General features: G+C 34.0%; 1 protein-coding gene across 1 annotated transcript in view; it reads left to right on the top strand.

Moving 5' to 3' along the window:
- Positions 1-1,114: 1,114 nt before the first annotated feature.
- Positions 1,115-21,429, top strand: part of POF1B (POF1B actin binding protein) — a gene marked incomplete at its 5' end in the record, with an annotated part of 30,230 nt that continues 9,915 nt past the window's right edge. Inside the window, 9 exons of the mRNA XM_080795528.1 lie at positions 1,115-1,119; positions 1,925-1,952; positions 4,512-4,586; positions 9,888-9,980; positions 10,817-10,930; positions 11,721-11,873; positions 12,622-12,741; positions 13,807-13,935; positions 14,945-15,027. Of these exons, the coding sequence (XP_080651654.1) occupies positions 1,115-1,119; positions 1,925-1,952; positions 4,512-4,586; positions 9,888-9,980; positions 10,817-10,930; positions 11,721-11,873; positions 12,622-12,741; positions 13,807-13,935; positions 14,945-15,027 (800 nt within the window). The remainder of the gene's footprint in view (positions 1,120-1,924; positions 1,953-4,511; positions 4,587-9,887; positions 9,981-10,816; positions 10,931-11,720; positions 11,874-12,621; positions 12,742-13,806; positions 13,936-14,944; positions 15,028-21,429) is intronic.

Genomic DNA, 21,429 nt, shown 5'->3' with positions numbered 1-21,429 from the left:
TTAAGGAAGGTTGTCTCACAAAACCATTCTGGTTACCTTAAACATTGCAGTATTAAGTACTGTTTATTTTTTCATTGCTTTATTTCTTTGTTTTGTTTTGTTTTACTTTACTTTAATAAAAATATTGGGGCGCCTGGGTGGCTCAGTGGGTTAAAGCCTCTGCCTTCAGCTCAGGTCATGATCCCAGTGTCCTGCATGAGCCCCGCGCCCCGCATCAGGGGTCTCTGCTCAGCAGGGAGGTTCCTCCCCACCCCCTCTGCCTGCCTCTCTGCCTACTTGTGGTCTCTGTCAAATAAATAAATAAAATCTTTTTAAAAATATTTATTTATTTTATTTTTTAAATTTTTATTGTTTTATGTTGGTCACCATGTAGTATATCATTAATTTTGATGTCGTGTTCCAAGATTCATTGTTTACGTATAACACCCAGTGCTCCGTGCAATACATGCTCTCCTTAATACCCACCACCAGGTTTCTTATTTGTAGAAAGAAATGACTAGGGACATATGTACTAGCTTGGCTTGAGAAGTGGAGTTTTTAACATAAAGTTCCATTAATACTGTGATAATTCCAGTTAGTAGTAATGGAAGATGACTAAAACTGCATTGATTCATATTTTTAACTTGTTATAACTCCCAGTATATGCATGCCATTACTTTAGTAAAGCATTCAAAAAGTATATGATACTTTATTTATTTATATTTCTAGGACCTCCCCACAATTTCTATTTTGGGCAACACAGACATGCCACATACATACATCAAATAATAGCAAATATGTAATCATGCTTCTGGAAATTGAATCTGCCATTATCTTCCTCCACATTAGTCTTTTTTTTTTAACATATGCAAGATGTTCTGTACAGTGAATGACCCTCTTATCTCTGTAAGCAATATATTACTCATAAACACTTACTTAGAAGGTAAAGGTAGGAGATAATGTCCTAATATATCTCTAAGATACTTATCTCTTATACTGAACATATGGCACGTCTATACCTCTGACTTTATAAGACCATCTTTAAAATATTCTGTTTTGCTGTCAGAACACGTGTACTGTTCTTGTTTGAGGTGTTGACCATATATTTTGTGCCCAGTACTTCAATTAAGCACAGATGGAGTGAGTAGGCAGAAATAAAGGCCTGTCTTTTGCCCCTGACACCTGAACTGTATCCTTTTCCACTTTCATTATTCCCTAAAGGAGCAAGTGCCAGACTGGCATAATCACTAACAATTCTTTTGCAGCATTTGCCTACTTAACATGACTTCACAAAAGATCTTCCAACCCTGGTGCCCAAACATTCATTTTGATCCTGGAAGTTCTATTATCCCACTAGAATTTTGGTCATGTTGCCTAAGGCTCTGTCCCTGTGTAAATATTCAGATACCTTTTAAGTTTCTTCATTGCCATATATATACTGTAGTGTAGACTGAATGAGTTAACCTTGTCTTGCAAATTTTGATTTTGATGAAAAGGGTATGAATAACTTGGGAGCTCTATGGAGAGAAGCTGGACTCAACCCTGAAAGTGAGCAATATAGGGGAAACGGGAGGTGGAAATAGAGAACAACTCTTACTGTTATTCATTCACTCAGGTAGCATTATTGCCAGTGGCAAGGACTTGTACATCTATCCACAAATGGACACGTGCTAATGGATGGCAGTAACTGATTCTCTATATTCTTTTGGTTTGTTGTTTTGATATTGTTTATTTTTAATAGATTAGCTAGTTCCAGGAAAATTATCTTTAGTTTTGTCAAGTTCCAATTTAGTTAGCTTAAAAGTTATTATTTGAATTATAAATTGAAATGTTGCTATTATGATATATTAAACAGTAAGATAAAATAATTTGAACATTAGCATTTATATATGATCATTATATACACTTTCTTAAGATCGTTTATCTTTCTTTTTCACTCTTACAGCAAAGAGGACTTTGAGTCTACAGATGAAGTAAGTGCAAAAATAGTTGAAAATCAAATATAGTTGATAACAAAGCAGATTATTATATTTTCACTAATGATATTTTTTTAGTTTGGTACCTTTATTAGACTGGAAACACAGATTAGTGAAAAACATGATGATTATTTAACCTTTAAAATGATATAACTATTTATATATTTGTAATGGCTATAAAAAGTAATAATCATTGGGTTGCCTGGGTGGCTGTTGGTTGAGCTTTGAACTCATGGTTTCAGCCCAGGTCATGATCTTAAGGATATGGAATCGATAGCCACATTGGGCTCTGTGCTTGGTGTGGTGTCTGCTTAAGGTTCTCCCTCTCCCTCTTCCCCTCCCCACAGCTGTCTTTCTCTCTCTTTAAAATAAATAAATAGATAAATTATTTAAAATGATAATAAAAGTAATAATTATTCATGCAAAATGTTTTATCAGCTGTTATTTATGATTTAATTTGTCTTTGCTTATCAAAACATTTAAAATTTCATTGACCAAATACTCTCTGCTTTAGAAAATTTAAATCTACATTAACTAAATCAATAGAAAATTTAGTTTTAGTATATTTTGAAACCTTATATGACTCATGCCAAATAGAGAACAACTTAAAGTACATTTTTTCAAGTATTAATTCTATTATATAGGTCCTTTTGGTTAATAATTACTTTTAATGGAATAAGTAATCAAATAAAGAAAACTGATTTCAATGTAATTAAATAGCACAGTGGTCTCCTTTGTGTTATTTTTTTTTCCTTATTTCCAACGTAGTGATAGACTGTATTCATTACAATAATTCAGAAAGCCCTAGATTGCCATTAAGAAACACTGACTTCAATTTAGCTTCTCACTCAAAAGTAGTTGAAACTTGTAACCAAAGGGCAGGTTGGTGGGGTGATAGATAAAATAGATAAAGGGGCTTAAGAGTACACTTAATTTGATAAACACTGAGAAATGTGTATAGCTGTTGAATATTGTACACCTGAAACTAACATAACAGTGTGTTAATTGCACTCAAATGAAAAAAAGAGAGACAATGATGTTTGGTGGGCTAGGCATGGGATTTGTGGAGATAAGTGTTTGACTGTGATATCTTAGCTTTAGTACTTGGCTCTCTCTGTGTGTTAATTAATTTATTTATTTGAGAGAGCATGTGTGTGAGTGGGAGTAGGGGCAGAGGGAGGGGGAAAAAGAGAATCTTAAGCAGGGCTCTGCACTCAGCACTGAGACCAGGGTGGGGCTTGATTCCAGGACCCTGAAATCATGGCTTGAGCCCAAATCAAGTGTCAGACACTTAACTAACTGAGCCACCCAGGTGCCCAGCAATCTGTGTTTTTGTAAGGACATCATCCTTCTATGGTTTGGAGGAGAGATAACTGAAGTCAGAGGTACTGGATGATATTGTAATGAACTTGTCTTGCAACAGCCATAGAGAAAGGTCACCCCCTGTGGAAGAGGGTAAGATATGACCTGAGGATGTGGATTCTCCGTCAGTCATCCAAGGAGGAAGTGGAGAGGGAGGTCCTGCCTTTACTTGAATCTCCCTCTCTTGGATCTATACCTCACAAAGGGAACCGTACAGATATGAGCTTCAGAATGAGGACAATAAGATGACTTGGAAGATAGGACAATGCCCCCCCAAAAGATGTCCACATCCTAATCCCTAAAACCTTTGAATATGTTACCTTAACATGGCAAAGAGACTTTGCAAATGTGACTAATTTAAGGATCTTAAAGTAAGGAGATTATCTTGGATTATGTGGTTGGCTCCAATGTAATCACTAATCCTTAAAGGAGGGAGGCAGGGGGTCAGAGTTAGATATGACAAGATAAACTGACAGTTGGAGTGATGAGGCCACCAGCCAAGAAATTTAGGCAGCCTGTAGAAACAAAAATGCAATGAAAAGATTCTCCCCTAGAGCCCACCAAAAGAATGCAGTCCTGCTGACATGTTAATTTTAGCCCACTGACTTCTAATCTCTAGAATTATGAGATAATACATTTGTGTTTCTTAACCCCCCCCAAATTAGTTAAATCTTCTCAATGTTGTGGCAACATCTTAATTTTTCAGAAGTTATCAAAGCTCAATGTAAGTTGTCAATAAGCCCTCAATTTTATTTCTCCAAATTTACACTATTTTAAAACAACAGCTTTTAAAATATCATGTTTACCACCCAACAAATCTTCCAGTTGTTGAAAGATACACTGAAATAAAGTGTTTAATGGGATTTGAGAACCATTGTTTTTTGTTTATTGTTTTTTAAATTACTTTTTTAAAAATTTAGAAATGGAACATCTGGTTGGTTGCTCAAAACTTTTCCCTAAAATGCCTGGAAATCAAGGTTCTTTCCATAGTGTATACAGTATAATCAATTTTTAAAAGTAAGAACTGATAAGGCTAAAAATGAAGTTGGTAGCAGCTATTGCCCAGAAAGTGAAATAATCTTTTGATGTTCCTAAAAATATACTCTGCTGCACAGAAGTCTATAAACTACTCACCCTAAGATAATAATACTAACATGTATCTATTAAATATTATAATCTTCTCTTTTCTTACAGTCAGAAGACATTGAATCCTTGATCCCTAAAGGATTGTCAGAGTTTACGAAACAACAAATTCGTTATATTCTGCAGGTAAGGTGGGATCAAGAGTGAGTGTGAGATCAACAATGACAAACCACTAGCCAAGGATGCTTCCCTTAAATAAGAAAAGAAAGTTCTCAATAAAAATCCTGTTTCACAAAAGTTGATTATACTTTTATTAAAAACGTGTTGCATTATGGTTTGTTCAGACTTTCACTTATATTGAATAACATTCAGGTAAGCATTCTAGAAATACTGTTCCCTGCTGTGGAATGGCCTTATTCTCTCCTCGCTGCTATAGCACAACTTGACTCTAATTTATAGATTTGCTCTCATCTTCTCCATTTTCCATTCTACCCCCACACTGCCACCCCTTGTGGTAAGAGATGGGAGAGACCAATGCCTTGCTTTTTCTGATTTGCTGAACGATAATGAGTACTGAAGCGGTAAATTCCCTTACAATGAAGGAAGAAACAGAAGAAGATAGATGCTAAGGGAATATGGCTGAAGAGTACATCTTTTTGTAAGAAAGGATTGTAAAAATAACCTAGCTCTGTTTAAGTGAGGCCGATTTCTAAATTATTGGTCTTAAACCTTTGTTAGCCATCCAACAAAGGTCCAATATTGGACCTGATGTCATTTTTGTGAAATTTAAATAAAATATGTTTAGTAGAATGCAGTATGTATTATAAAAAGACAGTGGTGTAGGAAACACATATGCTTCACAGAATCTGAATCTTGGAGACATCCTTGATATTATCTCTGGTGGTGGGATTTCTATTGAAAGTGCGTTCAAGGCCTATTTCTTTGAAAAACTCCTTCAGAGGATTTTTACATCTAAGTTCATGAGAAACATTGGTCTATACTTTTCTTGTATTCTCTTTGGTTTTGGTATCAGAAGAATACTAGCTTCATAAAATGAATTGGGAAGTGTTTCTTCTTTTATATTTTCTAGAAGAGAATGTATATAGACTTGGTATTAATTCTTCTTTAAACATTTGGTAAAATCCTTTAGTAAAAATATCTGGGCCTGGAGATTTTGGGGTGAGTTTTAAAAAAATTCCAAATTCAACTCCTTAATAGTTATAGGTTTATTCAAATGATCTGTTTCATATTGGATGAGTTGTGGTAACTTGTATTTTTCAAGGAAGTAGTCTATTTCATCTACATTGTCAAATTTATAGTGTATAGTTGTTCATAGTATTCCCTTATTATCTTTTTTATGTATTCAGGGTTTGTATTACTATCCCCTATTTAATTCTTGATACTAGTCATTTGTGTCTTCCTTTTTCTTTGTCAGGTTTGCTGGAGGTTTTCAATTTTATCATTTTTTTTCAAAGAAAAAGACTTCAGTTTTATTGATTTTCTCTATTATTTTCCTGTTTACACTTCCACTGATTTTTGCTCTTGTCTGTATTATTTCCTTCCTTTGTTGTTTTTGATATGTTGTTTTCTTTGGTTTCTTGATATAGAAGGTTAGATTATTGATTCAAGACATTTTCTGTTTTTTACTGTAAACATTTAGTGCTATAAATATCCTCTTGGCATGGCTATAGCTGTGTCCCACAAATTATGATATGATTTTCATTTTCTTTCAGTTCTATGTACTATTTAACTTCCTTTAGACTTCTGCTTTGACCTGTGGATCATTTAGAAGTATATTATTTAGTTTCAGAGTGCTTAAAGATTTTCCTATTGTCTTTCTAGTGCTGGTTTCTAGTTTAATTCCACTATGGTGAGAACATACTTTATAAGAGATCAATTTTTTTGTAATAGTCAAGTTTTGTTGTATGGTCAAGGACTAGGTCTATCTTGGCATATGTTCCATGGGCACATGAAAGGATTAGACACTTTCATCAATGGGGTTGCTGAGTTCTTTTATATTCTTGCTCATTTTCTGCCAAATAGTTCTTATCAGCTGCTGAAAGAGGCATATACCAATCTTTAGTTATAACTGTGGACTTGTCTTTTTTCCTTTCAGTTCTATCAGTTTTTGTAGTTCTATACGTTTTGCAGTTCTATTGTTTGGTGTATAAGTGTTTAGATTGCTATGTTCTCTTGGTGGATTGACCCTTTTATCATTATGTAATGGTCCCTTTTTGTTCTTGGTAATTTTCTTTGCTCTAAAGTCATTTTTATCTAATATCAATATAGTACTTTTACTTTCTTTTATTAATGTTTGCCTGGTATCTTTTTTCCCCAAATTTACTTTTATTATATATTTTTAAACTTTCACTATATTTGAAATTAGATTCTCATAGAACACTTGTAGTTGGATCAAATTTTTTTCTCATTCTGTAAATCTCTATTTTTAATTGGTGTATTTAGACCAAGTTGTAATTATTGATACATCGGGGCTAGCTCTGCTATTTTTATTTTTTGTATTCTGTTTGTTCTGGTTTTTTTTTTCATGTTTTCTTTGTCTTGCTTTCCTGTGTATTAGTTGAAAATGTTTTTAGTATTCCATTTTTATTTCTCTTTGGTACTTTTGAGTGTATCTCCTAGTATGGCCTTTTTAGTGGTTGCTCTAAGAATTACATTATATACCCATAATTTATCCCAGTGTATTGGTGTTCACATTTTGTAAGTTTCAGTGAACTGTAGAAAATTTTGCTTCCTTTATCACTCTTTACTCTCCATATCTATAACATAATTTTCTTAAATATTTCCTTTTTGTGCATTGAGATTCACTGTTAGTTTTTTGCTTCAACCAATCAAATATAATTAAGAAAATGAAAGAAGAGGAAAATCTACTCTGTTTTCTCATATTATTACTTATGATTCTATTTCTTCTTGATGCTCCAAATTCCTTCCTTTGTCATCTCTTTCTCTTCAGAGAACTTCCTTCACCCATTTTTTTAGGGCAAGTCTGTTAGTAACTTTTTTATTTCAGTTTTCTTCATCTGGTAATGTGATCTCCCCTTCATTTCTAAAGGGTATTTTCATTAAACACAGAATTTTTAGTTGACAATTCTTTTCTTTCGGCACCTAAAAATGGTGTCTTATGTCCCTCTGGCCATTAAGATTTGGGATGAAACATATACTGTTATTTGAATTGTTATTACCAATAGTTAAGATTTATCTTGCTGCTTTTGGAATTTAAAAATTATCTTTAGTTTTAAGAAGTTTGACTGATTTTTGTGGGCATGGATTTCTTTGGGTTTATCTTGTTCGGGATTTCATCAACTTCTTGAATCTGTACTTGTGCTTTTTGCTAATTTGGAGAAGTATACAGACATTATTTCTTCAAATACTTTTTCAGTTCCAGACTCTTTCTTCTTTCCTTCTAGGACTTTTACGAAATGTATGTTAGATATGTCTTATATTCTTACAGGTCTCAGAGGATCATTCAATTATTTTGGAATCTATTTTCTCTCTGATGTTCTGATAAAGTGCTTTCTTATTGTTCTGTCCTCAAGTTTACTGATTCTTCATTCCATTCTTTCCATTTTGCTTTTTAGTCCATCCATTGGGGTTTTTGTTTTGTTTTGTTTTGTTTTGTTTTGTTGTTAAGCTTTACAATTCTAGAATTTCTATTTAGTTATTCTTTACATCTATTTCTTTTCTGAGATTTTCTGTTTTGTCGCTGAGACTTTCTATTGTTAAGTCTGTTTGTAAATTTTTATTGAAGTATGTTTATGATGGCTGCTTTAAAATCCTTGTCAGACTATTGTAACAGTTCTGTTATCTTGATGTTGTCATCTATTAATTGTTTTTATTTTCAAAGTAAGATATTCCTGCTTCTTAGCATGACTAGTGATTTTTTTTTTTTAGTTGAAACCTGGACATTTTGTGTGTTATGTTATGACTCTGAATCTTATTCAAATCTTCTGTTTTAGTAGATCTGATTTGATACTGAAACAAAAGAGCACATGGGGGCACTGCCTGTTACTGCCAGCTGGGGTGGAAGTCCAGGTTCCCCTCTCAGCCTCTGTTGACACCAGTTAGGAAAGGAGCTCCTTGTTCCTTCTGGGCAAGGGTAGAAATTGTGGTTCTCTATGAGGACCCCACTGATTTCACCCTGGTTTGGATGTAGAGGGTGTCTTTCTACTGTTCCTGAGTTGGCCTTCACTGACACTGCAAGGTGAGTGGCTTCATTTCTGCTGCACAGTGATGAAAGTCTTGACTCTTCATTGAGAAAACTCAGATATCACCCCAGCAGGGAGACAGAGCAGTGTATAATTACTACTGGATAAGGTGAAAGCCTAAGTTCCTTTCATACTCTCAACTGAGCCACAGTGCTTGGGGTCCATTTTTTCTTCCTAGTGGGGATGAAACTCCTATCTCTCCACTCTGCCTTCTCTAACACCTGAACAGCAACCTGGTAAATGATGTTGGTGGACCTTTTCAGAGCCTGGTGTGGGAGAAAGTCCAGGTTCCCTTCTTGGCCTTTGATGGTTTGGGTGGAAGTATAAATTTGAAGGTTATTTTCTGTGGTGTTTGGTTGGAATAGAGTGATTATTATCTAAAAGTTTTCTGCCTTGCTAGGCTGCTATTTTCATGGTCCTTTGGCTAGAGAGAGCAGGCTTTTCTAAAGAATTTTGTTGCCTGCATCCAGTGGTGTTTCTGGGTTACTGACTTCTCCAACACTAGTCTGTGGCACATGAAGCAAAAAAAAAAAACAAAAACAAAAAAAAAAAAACAGGAACTCACTTCTGTGTCATTTCAGGGGTCACAATGTTCCTAACCAGACTTCCCTCTTCTTTCCACCTTTCTGAGTCTTTTCATGTTTCTTTTATACATAGTAATGTCCAGGGCTTTCAGTTATACTTAGAAGGAATAGGGGAAAGTATTTCTACTCCATCTTTCCAGAAATGAAGTTGACTGTTTTTTAAACCATTTTTTAAATAAGCAAGTTTAATCTAGTAAAAGCACTTTTCTCACTCCTCTTTAAAATTTGAGATGTTTCTATACTTCAAGGTTAAACTTAATTAGTATTATATTCCTCTCATCTCAGGAAAAATCCATACATTTGGCAGCACACTTAAAGATATGCATTTTATTATTTGAAGTTTGACTGCCTCATATTTTCTAATCTTTAAATAAAGAATAAAAGCAAATTTAAGAATTTGCTAACAGAGTTCTGTCTTATGAGAAAGATGATACTTCATCATGGAAAAAATAATAGACTTTTCTATTACATAGTTATGATGTCTTCAGAAATACTGATTAGATTACTTATGCATGTTATTGACAAAATGCCTTGTATCACTATTCTAATATTGCTATACAAAAAAAATAAAACTGTTAATAAGTTTGCTTATGGTAATGGAAAAATAAGACTACTATCACTTATATCTACTGTTTATAAATGCTAGTAAATACAAACCATCAATCCTTTTCTTCTTCCAGATGAGGGGTATGTCTGATAAATCACTCCGGCTAGTGCTGTCCACATTTAGCAACTTACGGGAGGAGCTTGGACATCTTCAAAATGACTTGACAGTAACATTTATTTTGATTTTTCTTTCCAAAGCCTTCCTAGTTCCTAACTTCCTAACATAGAAATGAAGTCCTTTAGTCTACATTTCAAAATTTAATACAATGCAATAATATGCTCACCCAGATATAGTTATTTTCTTGAAACAATTAATTGAGGTTGAAAGAGGAGATGAGAGCTCTCCAATGTCAAAATAAAATAAAGTTACATATATACTTATTTAGTTTACCACTAAGGTAATTTAATACCTATATCCAGGAAGTAGCCTGCAAAATTAGAATAATCTAACTCACTGAATGGGAATTTCCCTTTTTTCTGTAATAATAAATCACACTCTGAATTTCTGTGAATACTTGACAACATCTTCCTCCAAGAAGTTAACCTTTTCAATTTTTCATTTTGTTGGTGTTCTTGATGTCATCAGCTAAATACATTTGGAATGCCTTCCATATAATAAATAACTCCCTGAAAACTGGAGTAGGTTATTTCATTTCTGTGTTCGGATAAAAACATTTAAACTCTAATTTCAAAATTCACCACCTGCCAGAGATAGCAAGGAGTCTCTGTAGGTTCAGGCAAAACATTAAAATATTTGAAGGTTTTGTTTCATTGAACTTAGAATGAAGTCAATTCATCAAAAGGTTTCTAAGAATGCAGGTTTTTAAATTTTCATCAATTTGGATCCTATATTTTGCTTGGCTTTTTAGAATTCTGTTTTATCAGGCAACTGCAAGTGAAAGAAGTGCTTATTTAAGCCTTCCAATATAAATTAGTCTTTGTATTATGTAACTGTTGACAAGTTTCTGTAATTCTGAATCTTAACAACTAATTTTGCTTCTAGTCACTGGAAAATGACAAGGTTAGACTTGAGAAAGATGTGGCATTCAAAGAAACTCAAATAAAAGAGTATGAAGAACTTTTAGCATCAGTGAGAGCAAATAACCACCAGCAGCAGGTAAGTTGATATCTTCATCGATGATAAACTAGATTAATAGTTTTTCAAATGCAGAATTACTGACACACTGAAGTATGATACACAATCCAGACAGAATTAAAATACAATAGCTGGAACAATTTATTTATATAAGAATTGAGTGGCTTGGATTATTTCCATGGACTTAAAACAGATAACCTCGTATACTTTAGATATAAAGTATATACTAATCCACAATTATCTGTGCTGTTGGGTGACTAGAATTGTATAAATAATGAAAAGCTAAGTTCATTCATTCATTTAATATACTAATGTGTTGATAAAAAAGGTTTTGTTGGTCTTAACACATGTTTGTGCAGTGAATAAGCAAATTAACCATAGAAATACTCTCCAGATGTCTGAGCAGAGATGACTTCTAAGAAATTGAAATGAGTCTCTAAGGCTGATCCCTTCCTAATCTTCATTCCCATGACAGTCTCAGTTTTTTCTGTTTCCACATAAATAATCAGGTATATACTCCTATCAGTGACTACTAGAAGGCAAAATATTGTTGAAGAATACCAAGGGTCAGATTGCAAAATTGGAACATTGAAAATTCATCCAGTCTTGATGACTTCTCACTCAAGCATATCAGACTAGGGGCAAGAATCACTTTCATGGTGGATTGAGCTTATCATTTAAGGGTAAATATATAAGAAAACTGAGCATGGAAAGATATTTGCTTTATTTCATTGAATAAATCAACTAAGAGAGCACTCTCCTCCAAAAAAGTAGAATCCCTTTGTCTTACCTACTTGTGTCTTCTTTATAGCAAGGGCTTCAAGATTCAACCTCAAAATGCCAAGCATTGGAAGAAAACAATCTCTCTCTTCGACACACACTATCAGACATGGAATATAGACTAAAAGAACTGGAATACTGTAAGCGTAATTTAGAACAAGAGAATAAAAATCTTAGAATACAGGTATTAAAATTTTGTTTTAAATATGTGTTATTACCCTAGATATATATATATATATACACACACACACACACACACACACACACACACACACACACACATATATATATATGTGTGTGTGTGTGTGTGTGTGTGTGTGTATGCCCCTGCCTTTGGCTCAGGTCATGATCCCAGAGTCCTGGAATCGATGCCAGCATGGGGCTCTCTGCTCAGCGGGGAGCCTGCTTCACTTCCTCTCTCTGCCTGCCTCTCTGCCTACTTGTGATCTCTATCTGTCAAATAAATAAATAAAATTTAAAAAAAAAGAAAAGAAAAGAAAAGAAAACACCTGGTGGGGCGCCTGGATGGCTCAGTTGTTTAAGCGGCTGCCTTTGGCTCAGGTCATGTTTCCAGGGTCCTGGGACCAAGTCCCACATCAGGCTCCCTGCTCAGCAGAAAGCCTGCTTCTCTCTCTCCCTCTGCCTGCCGCTCTGCTTACTTGTGCTTTCTCTCTATCTCTCTGTCAAATAAATAAATAAAATCTTTAAAAAAAAAGAAAAGAAAACACATGGACTGCTTTCTGATGATCTTATATGGAGTTATGTCTCATCTCACTGCCATTTGAGATGTATAGTGCAATTCCTAAAAATCACTCTTATTATTTCAATGTCTCATTTAATCATGTAGTTTTCATCTAATAATAAGTCTTATAATATAATATGTATGTCCTTCATAACAATCTAGTTACAGAAAGTTATTTTGCCTTACGTAGGTTTCCGAGACTTGCACAGGCCCGATGCTGCAGACAAAAATGGATGAGATTGGCAACCATTACATGGACATGGTAAAAAACTTAAGAATGGAGAAAGATAGAGAGATCTGCAAGCTAAGGGTATGTTGATCCTACAGTGCATAAATACACAGGTCAGCACAAATTTTCTAATAAGATAATGATGGTTTCAAATTTAAAGTTACAAGGAAAAATCAACTGAAGGTGGAGTCAGGAATATGACATAGAAACATTTGTTTAAATATATATCACTGTGTGTAGAATATTGCTAAATTGTTTTCTAATTTAGGTTAATCAAAATTAGGGTGATATTTGTGAGAATAAGTGTACATTGCCTTATCTTATAATTCTAGATTAAATTGACTAACTCTTAAATTACTGATCCCTAAATATAGTTAAATATACTAAAATATTTAATGGAAAAACCAACCGTAGGTTTTTCTCTCCAAATACCACTGTAGAATTTTTTTCCAAAAACCAAAATGATACAAAATATAATCTGATCAAAAGCCCACTACGTTTTCTAGCAGTTTTCCTTCACTTGTTTCTTTTTTATCCCAACATTACTTGTAACACTTTAACTTAACAGCCATCTATGCACACATGATGTAGTAAAAAGGAAAATGGGCAGGATTTTGAATCAGAATACCTGTGTTGGAGTTGCAGCTATGTTGCTGACTAGTTGTGGGACTGTATGTAATGTAATCTCTCTCCGGTAATCTCATTTACCTGTTTTGTAAATAAAGATTTTCATCATATTTCACAGGGCTGCTGTGAGAACTGAGATAAATCATGCAGGAGGAATATTTTGTGAAAAGCAAATCACAATATAATATTAGTTACTAGTGAGTTTTCTTTAATTAGTATTTGAAGGAATCTAAAGTACCTATTTTCTTAGCTTTATTTTAATTATTGTGGCTTAGGACTGTTACTTAAGTAATGCCTAGCCCAACAGTAAAAGGTATTTTTAAAAAATGAGAAATGCCTAATTGGCATTTTTATTCATATTTTATATTCATCAAACTCTACAAAAGTTTACAACAATTGGGACTTTGTTCTTCATTTCATAACTTGGCGTATGACTTTATGTCACTGAACCTCTTGGAACTCAATTACCTATCTCATAAATCAGATTCATAATAATTCTCCTTTCTTTTAAATCACTAGACTCAATTAAATCAGTACCAAAAAGATGTTTCAAGAAGAGAAGGAAGTTGCAGTGATTTCCAATTCAAGCTTCATGAACTGACAAGCTTGCTGGAAGAGAAGGATTCCCTTATAAAGCGTCAGTCAGAGGTAAGAAGGGAAGTGGTAGCGATAGAGAGAACTCAGCTAAGTATGATAAATACTTCCCGTGGACTAGAGAAGGACACATTCCCAAAACTCACTTTATTCATGAAATAGAATATAACTGACTGTGAAGAAGTGGAAGGTTCATATTTTAGGATGTATAATTTAAGTGAAACCAAGAATTGAAACAAAAAAAGTGTTATTGGGCATTTAATATTTTTTAAAGATTTTTTGAGAGGGAGAGAGAGAAGAGAGAGAATGAGGAGGAAGAGCTGCAGAGGGAGTGGGAGAAGCAGACTCCCTGCTGAGCAGGGGGCCCAATGAAGGACTTGATCCCAGGACCCTGGGATCATGACCTGAGCCCAAGGCAGACCCTTAACCAACCGAGCCACTCAGGCATCCCATGCATTTAATATTTTTAATGTTATATCTCATTAGCAATGAAACTCCCAGAAAGACTGTGAGGTCTTTGCTCTTTATCATTAGTTGCTTCAGCGAAGGACTGTGTCATAAACCTCCCTGTATCTGTAGCATATGACCCAGGATCTGTTATAAAATAGGCACTGAAGGAAGGAACTACCAAAACATGTTGGCTGATGTTATACCCCTGTTATTGAACTAATGGTGCTTGTAGTAATGATCTGTGGTAAACCTTCTGTTAGTAAACAATACCTGCTTCCATACTGAAGTTTCAGTACTTTTCTGCTATGACTATACTTTTCAGGCTTCCTAGGAAAAGAACTTTCTCATCTTTATCTTGAGAATCAGGCCAGTTCAATATCATGTTATCCCTTAAATATAGAAATCCTATACCAGTTAGTGAATATTATGTAACTTATTAGGTACCATGAAGCAATAATATATAGTTTTCAACAGGTAGGATTAGAACATTCTCATGTCCAAGCTAAAAAAGAAGGGAAAAAGTATTCTTCGTAACCTTGTTAAATGATCGAACATACTTCTTACCCCATATTTCTACTGTTTTCAAATAATTGTATTGTCTTTTATTTGTAAGGAACTCTCAAAGTTGAGACAAGAAATATATTCATCTCATAACCAACCCTCCAGTGGTGGAAGGACTACCATTACCACTAAAAAGTAATGTATTTTTAAATGAATTTTGAATATGGCTTTAGTTATTATTCAATCCAAGTTATAGCATGTTTAATTGATATATATACCCGAAGACAGAGTTTGTTCTGCAGGACAGTAAATCTACTGAAGGATGAATATTTACAAAAAGACATAGCTATTATGGTAAATAAAATTCTGTAGCACAGCTTTCCTGTATTTATAATATATCAAATACAATGTATGTGAAAAACAAATAATTTGTTGTTTACCCAATCAATTGAGTTAAGATTCTTTCAGTTGCACATGACAAACCCAACTTAAACTGGGAATTAGTTAATTCACTTAATTCTTGTTGCTTGATGTCCAGATGGATTTGTGTGCTCAAAATACATGTTCAGAAATATGTCCTTCTTTATCTTTGGCTCTGCTCTTTCCTATGTAGACATCATTCTTAGGCATCTCCCTTCACAGTGACAATCTGACCACAGCTTTACATTCCAGCTATTTAGCAAAATGAAATAGAAAGTGACTCTTTAGGAATAGGTCGAGCAAAAGTCTACTGTGGATATTTCATATAAATGATATATATAAATATATATATTTCATATAAATGGAATACAAAATGTGGTCTTTTGTGACTGGGTTCTTTCACTTTGCATAAGGTTTTCAAGATTCGTCCATGTTTTAACATGTGTCAGAACTTCATTGCTTATTGTTACTAAATAATATTATATTCCACAGATATGCAACACTTTATGTATATACCGAGAAATGGGATTGCTGGGGCACATGGTAACTCTGTTTAACTTTTTGAGGAGTGCTAAACTGTTTTCCAAAGCAGCTACACAATTTAACATTCCCACCAGCAGTGTATTGAGGGTTCCAATTTATTTCCATCCTCCCCAACATTTATTATTGTTCATCTCTTGGATTATAGCCATCCTAAGAATGGGAAGTGGCATCTTCCTGTGGTTTTCACTTGTATTTCTCTAATAATGTTTAGATTTTTTCATGTGCTTATTGACCATTTATAGATCTTCTCTGGAGAAAATTCTTTGTCCATTTTTAAATTAGATTGTTTTTTTACTGTTGAATTTCAAGAGATATGTATATATTCTGTATACAAGTCCCTTATCAGAGATATGATTTTGCAAATATTTTCTTCCATTCTATGGGTTGCCTTTTTACTATCTTGATAATATCATTCGCAGCACAGGTTTTTAAATTTGAGGAAGTCCAATTCACCTATTTTTTTCTTTTTTTACCTGTGCTTTTGGTATCATATTAAGAAACTGTTGCCTAACCCAAGGTCATGACAATTTGCACCCATGTATTCTCCTAAGAGTTTTATAGTTTTACCTATTACATTTAGATCTATGAACCATTTTGAGTTATTTTTTTCCATGGTATGAAGTAGGAGTGCAAGTTCATTCTTGTGCATGGGGCTACCTGGTTGTACCAGTATCTTTTGTGGAATATGCTATTCTTTCACCTATTGAATTAACTTAGCATCCTTGTCGATAATCAAAAGACCATAAAGGTAAGGGTAAATTTGTAGATTCTTAGTTTTACTCCATTGATCTATTCATCTGTCTTTATGCAAGTACCACACTGCCTTAATTACTGTAGCTTTTTAGTTAGGTTTGAAACCAGGAGTGTGAATTTTTGAACTTGTTTTCAAGATTGCTTTAGTTATTTTTGGTCCTTTGCTTTTCCATATGTATTTTAGGATAAGTTTATCAAGGGATTTCATTAAATATGTAGAAAACATTGGGTATTGTTGCCATGCTAACAATATTAAGTTTTTTAATCCATGAGTATGGGATCCTTTTCCATTTAGATCTTTAATTTCTTAAAACAGTTTTTTGTACTTTGATTGCATGAGTCTTGCACTTCTTTTTGTTATATTTATTTCTAAGTATTATATTTTTGATTGTACTATAATAGAATTGTTTTTAAAGATTTTATTTATTTATTTGACAGAGAGAGATCACAAGTAGGCAGAGAGGCAGGCAGAGAGAGAGGGGGAGGCAGGCTCCCCGCTGAGCAGAGAGCCCAATGTGGGGCTCAATCCCAGGACCCTGGGATCATGACCTGAGCTGAAGGCAGAGGCTTAACCCACTGAGCCACCCAGGCACCCCAATAGGATTGTTTTTGATGTTACTGTGAATAGACTTCTTTCTTTTTCTTTTTTTTATGTTTTAAATTTTTATTTAAATTCTAGTTAGTTATCATATAATTTAATATTAATTTCAGGAGTAAATGTAGTGATTCATCACTTACATATAGCACCCAGTGTTTTAATTTGAGTGTAGTTGACACACAATGTTACATTAGTTTCAGGTGTATAATGCAGTGTCTCAACTTCTCTATGTTATGCTGCATTCACCACAAGTGTAGCTACCACCAGTCACCATGCAACACTATTACAATATCATTGACTATATTCCTGATGCTGTGCCTTTTATTCCTATGACTTATTCATTCCATAACTAGAAGCCTATATCTCCTACAGACCTTCACCCATTTTACCCATCCCCCAACCACTTCCTTTTTGGCAACCATTGGTTTGTATTCTGTATTTATAGGTCTGATTCTGCGTTGTGTTTATTTTTTGTTACTGTTCTTGTTTAGGTTCCATATATGAATGAAATCAAGTGGTATTTTTCTTTCTTGGTCTGACTTTTTTCACTTGGCATAATACCCTCTAGTTCCATCCAGTTGTTGTGAATGGCAAAATCTGATTCTTTTTATGGCTTAGTAATATTCCATTATACATTGCTTCTTCCTTATCTATTTCTCTTATCTATAGACACTTATTTTGCTTCCATATCTTGGCCAAATAATGCTGCAATAAACACAGGGGTGCACATATCATTTTAAATTAGTATTTTTGTTTTGTTGATTAAGTACTCAGTAGTGGAATTATGGATCATATGGTATTTCTATTTTTATTTTTTATGGAAACTTTATGCTGATTCCCAAAGTAGCTGTACCAATTTATATCTCCATCAACAGTATATGAGGGTTCCTTTTTCTCCACATCCTTGCCAATACTTGTTATATCTTGACTTTTTTTTATTTTAGCCATTCTGACAGGTGTAAGATGTTATCTTATTGTGGCTTTGATTTGCATTCCCTGATGATAAGTGATGTTGAGCATCTTTTCATGTGCCTGTTGGTCATCTATCTGTCTTCTTTGGAAAAAGAAGGTTCTCTGCTTTTGTTTTAAACAAATTGCTGGTTTTTAGATGTTGATTTGTATAAGTTCTTTATATATTTTGGATATTAACCTTTTATCAAATATATCATTTGCAAATATCTTTTCCCATTCAGTAGGTTGCCTTTTTGTTTGTTGATGATTCTCTTTGCTGTGCAAAACTTTTTATAACTTATTTTTGCTTTTCTTTCCCTTGCTTTCAGAGACATATCTAGAAAAAAATTGTTATAGCCAATGCCAGAGAAATTGCTGTCTGTGTTTTCTTCTAGGATTTTTATAGTTTCAGGTCTCACATTTAGGTCTTTAATCCATTTTGAGTTTGTTTTTGTGTATGGTGTAAGAAAGTGGTCTAGTTTCATTATTTGAGTGTTGCTGTCCAGTCTTCCCAATACCATTTGTAGAAGAGACTGTCTTTTCCCCTTGTATATTCTTGTCTCCTTTTTCATAGACTAATTGACCATGTAAGTGTGGGTTTCTTTCTGGTATCTCTATTTTTTTCCCATTGACATATGTGTCTGGTTTTGTACCAGTACCATAATGTATTGATTATGTACTTTGTAATGTGTCTTGAAATTTGGAATTGTGATACTTACAACTTTTTTTTTTCCTAAGATTGCTTTGGCTATTGGAGTCTTCTATGGTTCCATAAATATTTTAGGATAATTTGTTCAGTTCTGTGAAAAATGCCGGTTTTTTTAAGGGACTGCATTGTATCTGTAGATTGCTTTGGGTAGCATAAACATTTAAAAAATATTAAGGCTCCCAATCCATAAGCATGGCATATGTTTCCATTTGTTTGTGTTGTCTTCAATTTCTTTCTTCAGTGTTTTATACTTTTCAGAGTGCAAGTTTTTCACCTCCTTAGTTAAGTTTATTTGTAAGAATCTTGTTTTTGTTGGCACAATGAAAGTGGGATTGTTTTCTTAATTTCACTTTCTGCTGCTTCTTTATTAGTTTATAGGAATGCAGCAGATTTCTGTACTTTGATTTTGTATCCTGTGACTTTACTGAATTCATTTATTACTTCCAATTATTTTTTTAAAGAGTCTATAGGGTTTTCTAAGTATAGTATGTTGTCTGCAAATAGTGAAACATTTACTTTTTCCTTACCAATATGGATGCTTCTTATTTCTTTTTCTTGTCATCTGTGGCTAAGACTTTCAGTACTCTGTTGAATAAAAGTGGTGAAAGTGGACATCCCCATCTTGTTCCTGATCTTTAAGGACAAGCTTTCAGTTTTTCACCATTTAATATGATGTTGGCTGCAGGTTTTTCATATGTGGCCTTTATTATGTTAAGGTATGACTTCCCTGAACACATTTTGTTGAGGTTTAGTTGAGAGTTACTCATGGAGAGACGTTGAATTTTGTCAAATGCGTTTCCTGCATCTACTGAGATGATTATATAATTTTAATCCTTCCATTGTTGATGTGGTTTATTATGTTGATTGCTTTGGGAATATCGAACTGTCTTTGCATCCCCACAATAAATCCCAGTTGATCATAGTGAATGATCCTTTTGATGCACTATTGAGTGTGGTTTGCTAACATTTTATTGAAGATTTTTGTATTTATGTTCATCATAGATATTAGCCTGTAGTTTTCCTTTTCTGTGGTGTCTTTTATTTTGGTGTCAGAGTGATTCTGGCCTCATAGAATGTATTTGGAAGTTTTTCTTCCACCTTTGGGGGGGGAATAATTTAAGGGGAATAGGTATTAATACTTCTTTTTTTAATTTAAATTCAATTTAGTTAACATATAGTGTATTGCTAGTTTCAAGGGTAGAATTTAGTGATTCATCAGTTTCATATAACACCCAGCGCTCATTATGTTGTGACCTCCTTAATGCCCATCACCCAATTACACCATCCCCCAACCCACTTCCCCTCCAGCTACTCTCAGTTTGTTCCCTATAGTTAAGAGTCTCTTATTGATTGTCTCTGTCTCTGTTTTTATCTGATTTTATTTTTCCTTCCATCTCCCTAAGTTCATCTGTTTTGTTTCTTAAATTTCACATGAATTAAATAAGGCATATGTCTTACTTTGACTGACTTATTTCACTTACCATAATACACTCTAGTTCCATCCACATCATTGCAAATGGCAAGATTTAATTCTTTTTGATGGCTGAGTAGTATTTTTTCAATATTTCTTTATATATATCTATATAATGATATACATGTTCTTTATACATATATATCTATTATATGTAATAGATATAGATAGATATAGATAGATATCCCCACATCTTTTGATCCATTCATCTGTCAATGGACATCTGGGCTATTTCCATTTCCATAGTTTGGCTATTGTGGACATTGCTTGTATAAACATTGGGACACATGTGCCCCTTTGAATCACTATGTTTGTATCCTTTGGGTAAATACCTAGTAGTGCAATTGCTGGGTCATAGGGTAGCTCCATTTTTACCTTTTGAGAATATTTCATACTCTTTTCCAGAGTGGCTACACCAGTGCATTCTCACCAACAGTGTGGGAGTGTTTCCTTTTCTCTGCGTCCTTGCCAATATCTGTTTTCCGAGTTGTTAATTTTAGCCATTTTGACCAGTCTGTGGTGACATCTCATTGTGGGTTTTAATTTGTATGTCCCTGATGCTGAGTGATGTTGAGTATTTTTTCAGGTATCAACCATTTGGATGTCTTCTTTGCAGAAATGTCTGTTCATATCTTCTGTCTACTTCTTGACTGGATTTTTTTGGTTTTTGGGTGTTGAGTTTGATATGTTCTTTATGGATTTTGGAAACTAGTTCTTTACCTGATATATCATTTGTGAGTATCTTCTCTCATTCAGTAGGTTGAATTTTAGTTTTATTAATTGTTTCCTTTGTTCTGCAAAAGCTTTTTATCTTGACAAAGTCCCAATAATTGATTTTTCCTTTGTTGTGCTTGCCTCTGGAGATCTGTCTAGCAAGATGTTGCTGTGGCTGAGGTCAAAGGAGTTGCTGTCTATGTTCTCCTCTAGGATTTTGAAAGACTCCTGTCTTACATTAAGGTTTCTCAACCATTTTGAGTTTATTTTTCTGTATGGTTTAAGAAAGTGGTCCGGTTTCATTCTTCTGAATGTGGTTGTCCATTTTCCCAATGCCATTTGTTGAAAAGACTGTCTTTTTTTCCCACTGGATATTCTTTTCAGCTTTGTTGAAGGTTATTTGACCATAGACTTGAGGGTCCATTTCTGGGTTTTCTA

This window comes from Martes martes (assembly GCF_963455335.1).
Source record: "Martes martes genome assembly, chromosome: X".
NCBI classification, from domain to species: Eukaryota; Metazoa; Chordata; class Mammalia; order Carnivora; family Mustelidae; genus Martes; species Martes martes.
This window is presented reverse-complemented; position numbering and strand designations above follow the sequence as displayed.